General features: G+C 39.9%; 1 protein-coding gene across 1 annotated transcript; it reads right to left on the bottom strand.

Moving 5' to 3' along the window:
- Positions 1-2030: 2030 nt before the first annotated feature.
- PSMA4 (proteasome 20S subunit alpha 4) lies at positions 2031-4512 on the bottom strand. Its single transcript, XM_079540731.1, has 5 exons — positions 4435-4512; positions 4131-4219; positions 3230-3360; positions 2914-3037; positions 2031-2429 (listed from the first exon to the last, which is right to left on the bottom strand). Exons 1-5 carry the CDS (start codon positions 4506-4508, stop codon positions 2275-2277), a joined length of 573 nt encoding a protein of 190 aa, XP_079396857.1. The 5' UTR covers positions 4509-4512; the 3' UTR covers positions 2031-2274.
- Positions 4513-4761: the final 249 nt, after the last annotated feature.

The raw sequence follows: 4761 nt of genomic DNA, 5'->3' as shown, positions 1-4761 counted from the left end.
TAACAGAGTAGAGATCAGAAAATGTAAAGCATCCCAGCTTTTGATTACTGCAGAATCTGAGAAGTTCCCCTTTCACCAGGGAATGAAGCAGTCAGGCAAAGAAATAGCACTGGTAATTCTTGAAACAAAGATCCATATGTGCTTTTTACCTCTCTTAGAAACAGCAACATTTAAGAAACAACATCTTCATAAATCTATAAACTCCCTAGTAATACTTCTACTACTTCACCAAGACTCCTTGTGTGAAGTGCACACATTGACAAACCCTGACTTAAATGCTGTAATGGATTTCTAGAAGACAGAAAGCACTGCTGGAGTCTGCTGTAATTTAAGTGATCTTTGACAAGTTGGAAAGAACCTCTGTGTCAGCATTGCTACTCTTCAGGCATATTCCAAGCATTATGAAACAGCCATCATCATGGATATCAGTGATTCAGAAATCTGCAAGAGATGCTGGTATTCTCTAATATCTTAAATGAATTATAAGAAGACTGCATGCTAAATTCTCTACATAGAAATGGAGCTTGAGATATTTATAGTCCTTTGTTATGGAGATTAAATCTTACTCCCTGCATGTTGGTGCAACTATTCAGGACTTTTTACACTATCATTCCTAGGTTATGACCTAAAAGAAAAGGTCTAGTATTGCACAAGGTGCAAAAAAAACTCAGTCTAGCCTTATTAGCTACAAAACTCGAATACTGACAAAGTACTAATTACAGAAGGCTAAAGCAATTGAAACAATTGCTCTGCACTGAGACTTAGAAAATTCATAAGCAGGTCCTGTGGCTGCATAGAACCACATCACCCTTACCTCGCTATGCAAACAGCTGTGGCCAACATGAATGCAGTACATCCACAGACACCTGAATCCAGACTCCTTCCTCTGTTCTCAACACTGAATCTTAGAGCAACGAGATAAAAAAAAAAGGGTTTTGTTGAGACTGATGATGGTGATGTATATTTTACCAGCCAAAAATGTCTGGGGTTGGTTAAAAATAAGATACACAGTATGGATTCACTCTGGTTTCTTAAAGTCTTATTAAATCTCTCATTAAATCCTGCAAACATCCGATATCTTTCACAGTGAAAGGCAAAAAGCTTCTACACATTCCCACAAAATCCAGTCAGTAGCGAGGCTGAATCATCATCCCCACAGTTTGAATTTCAGCAGATAGGGCCTCTCAATTAAGAATGTTAATCAAGAGGGCTTCTCATCCTGCTTTTTTTATTTAATACAACTGAAAGAGCATAAAAGAATTATGAGTTACTTGTTTACATTTCCTCTGCAAACTTTGCGTTGCTTTTTTCAGAACTAGATCTTCATTATTTTGCATTCAGCATAGGGACAAACCAAACAGAAATTATTCTGATTTCTAATTCATGTACATGCACTATGATTTCTCAAGTGGTTCACTACTTTGCTCTCCACTGTTGTTTGACAGACAAGGGAACTGAATTCTTTGGGGAAGTGTAAGCAACACTCAGCTACAGAACATAAAACATGCCTAGAGCCTTTCAGGATAAAATGTAGAATAATCAGTGTAGCTTTAGAACTGCACACTATTCTCTTTAACTGTTTGCACTCAGACAAGATAGGGCATCATTTCAATGTGGCCTTTGTGAAATGTCTTCCTCATTTGTGTGCACATAGCTAGCATTGTATGATTGATTTCTTCGAAAGCAGGCACTCATTCCAGGTTATGCTAAATAGAACACATTTGCTATAGGGCACGATCAACACACTACTGCTTGCATGACCACGATACAGCCTGCTACAGAAGGAAGCTGGCCAAAATTGAAACTTGTCAAGCCAGTACGTTCTATTTCGGCATTTGTGAAATGACCACGAATGCTATTCCAGACTTTGAAGCCCCTCCACTACTTGAAAAGGCACCCTCCTGCCTTGCAGTTCACACACAGAGCTACCAGCTGGCACACACCATGTTACGTTTCAAAGCAATCAGTTCCCTCAAGACAGCACATAGACAGGCGTTACCAAGGAAATAAAGACACTCATCACCATTCTTCTTAAATTTTATTCCATAATAAAAAATAGAAGATGAAAGAAAGGGTGTTCAAGAATTAAAGCAATTATTGGTCAATATAAGGAACAGAAAACTAATTATCTTGATGATGATTAAGGACCTGGTTCAGCAAAAGTAATTCCGTGTTCTCCCCTGGCGTATTTGTAGGCTTCCACAAAACAGAAAACCAGATTACCTTTAACTGAAGCAGGTCCTATGCTATTTTCAGAACACTTGACTTCAAATTTTATTTATCCTTCTCCTTTTGCTCTTTTTCCTTCTTTTCACGTTCAGCTTTTGCTTCTTCCTCCTCATGTTGTTTTATCAACTGCTCCACCTCCTTTTGCTTCAGAACCCTTATTACTGTTTTCCCATTCTCTCTCGTCAGCGTTGCAATTTCAACTGAAACACAGGGAACAGACAGAGGCATTACGTACCGTCCTTCTGAAAGAGCATCAGAAAGGTCAAGTAGTTACAACTGACAATGAAGCAGAGGGTTCTTGTCCTGCCACCATCTAAAAGCTGCCTGAATGGCAAGCCAGGTGGCAGCAGTCCTCTTCTGCAGCAGCCCTGTTGTGCAGCAGCCTGCACCAGCTCATCCACAGCTCTCCAGTGTTTCTTCCACCAGGCACAGAACCACTTCTGCTGCTGCACTGAGGCCTACCCAAACCATGGTTGGGCACCTGGAGCCGGCCAAAGAAGATCATCCTCACCCAAGTCAACTGCATGTCACTTAGCAAAGTCAATGAAGATCATCAAAATTATTTTCTTACATGAGCCATAAAATCCAACAAACCAGAGCTGTAAGTATAAAATATTCTCAACACGCTCTCTATTTTTAATATATATATATTTATAAATCATCCAGCATTAGAGAACTGCTTACCTTTCTCTGCAGAAAGTTTGCTGACATCCATGGTCTTATTTAGAACCTTAATGGCTAATGCAAGTGCAGTCTTTAAGGTCATTTCTCCTTCTTTGTAGTCTTGTTTCAGCATTGACACAGCTGCCTATGAATTCCACAGAAATTTAAATGGTATCATTGGGCAATCAAACTAAGTTTTTTGCCTGATAATATCAGAACATGAGGAACAGTGTTTCTACAGTTATCCATTTCTGCTCTGCACTCATAATCAAGACTCAGCTTAATTATCACAGTGTCATTTACATCGCTTTGAGAGAGAAAAGTAAAAAGAACTTACAGCGCTGTTATTGCCAATGCACGTAGCTTTCCATCCTCCATAATTGCCACTGGGATCACTTTGATACAGCTGAAATCCATAATGCTTATCCCAACCAATATACAGCAATGAAACACCAAAAGGACGTTTTCCTGTTGGAAGGAAGGCCGTTAGGAACAAGATTGGTCATGAGTGACAATTACTTTCTTTGATTTCCTTTGTCAAATCTGTTCCTGTGAAGGAGGATTTAACAGACCGTTCTGCACTTCTGTTACTTGAGATAAGCATTACAGCATTTCTAAGTGCTGGGGGATGGGAGGCAGGGAGAACTAGCAGAGATTGGTTTCATTTAACCCCAGCAGCAGCTTATCTCCGTCTCCAAAAATTGGAATTTATCATTCCAGGACTTCAAATCAAGCCTCAGCATTTAAACTATGCAGTGGTTATTATTCAAGCATTTAACTCCTAAGAGTCAATCAAACACAAGTACATTAAAAGGTCATTCTTTCACAGTGCCCATATACAAAATACCAGAATCATCCATTCATTTACTGAGGAACGCTCCTCACAACATCATTTTCTAATATGTTATTTGATCCACAGAAATACTATTTCTTCCAGTGTTACAGTACTGATACCCTGCTTCTTTCTGAAGGCATTCACCAAGCCCTAGAGCACTCAAAGCATTATAGGCAACAGGCCTGAGCCTCAGCTATCAATCCCTCAGTGACTATTGCAGCAGCAAACCAAGAGTTCATAATTTTGACTGACTATTCCCTTAAATTTAGCTACTGTTGTTTCTCGGTGTAACTGGTTACAGAAGAATACCTTTAAACCCTTCAGAGACTTGGATGCTTCAAATTACCTAAGAGAATCTTTCTTTAGACACTTAAAAACACTACGGTTCATCACACTTCCTTACCTCCAAACTGCGTGTAAGCCTGCTTGATGTCACACAGTGCAGTTACCAACTGCTCGCAAGGAATGGGCTCCTGATACTGTAACAAATACCTATAGCATGAAAGACAAGGGGTCTCAAAATCCTTTTTGACAGTATCCTGCTACCACATTGAACTGAAGAACAAGTTTCTAAGTTAAAATAAAACAGATTAGAGAGGCTTAAAAAAAGAACTACTTGTACTAAGTGAATGTTCATAGTGATTTAACACACAGACTGAACCCAACCTTGGAATTAAGCAAAGCCCCATAACGACAGGCCAACCTACCTCTGTGCAATCAGCCTCAGCTCATTTGTTAGAACGTTGGCATCTGAAGTTATTCCTGCAACACTGCAAGCCATATCCCTGCAAAATGAACATAGGAATTGGATTCCTGTCAGTCCCCAAAGAATAGTCATGTCTACGTACAACACTTCAAACAGAATGCCTGCTGCTGGGCTTCTATGATCAAAACTACACTGCTGCCAGGCAGAACAGACAGATCCTGCATCTAGAGTACATCCTAAGTCTGACATAACCATATTGCAAGAGCAGAGGCAGACAGCGGGAAATGAGCAGGTCAGTACATCATTGGCATGGTTCTGAGGAACACCA

The sequence above is a fragment of the Tetrao urogallus genome (genome assembly GCF_951394365.1).
Source record: "Tetrao urogallus genome assembly, chromosome: 11".
Classification (NCBI taxonomy): domain Eukaryota; kingdom Metazoa; phylum Chordata; class Aves; order Galliformes; family Phasianidae; genus Tetrao; species Tetrao urogallus.
Note: the sequence above shows the minus strand (reverse complement) of the source record. Positions and strands in the feature narration are given on the sequence as shown.

What these genes read in the sequence shown, in the direction of transcription:
- PSMA4 (XM_079540731.1), bottom strand. Translation starts at nt 4,508, where the DNA reads ATGGCTTGCAGTGTTGCAGGAATAACTTCAGATGCCAACGTTCTAACA. An exon ending in CTGAGGCTGATTGCACAGAG is followed by an intron (nt 4,220 to 4,434) that starts GTAGGTTGGCCT and finishes TTCATGCTATAG; the next exon opens with GTATTTGTTACAGTATCAGG. An exon ending in GCATTGGCAATAACAGCGCT is followed by an intron (nt 3,038 to 3,229) that starts GTAAGTTCTTTT and finishes TGGAATTCATAG; the next exon opens with GCAGCTGTGTCAATGCTGAA.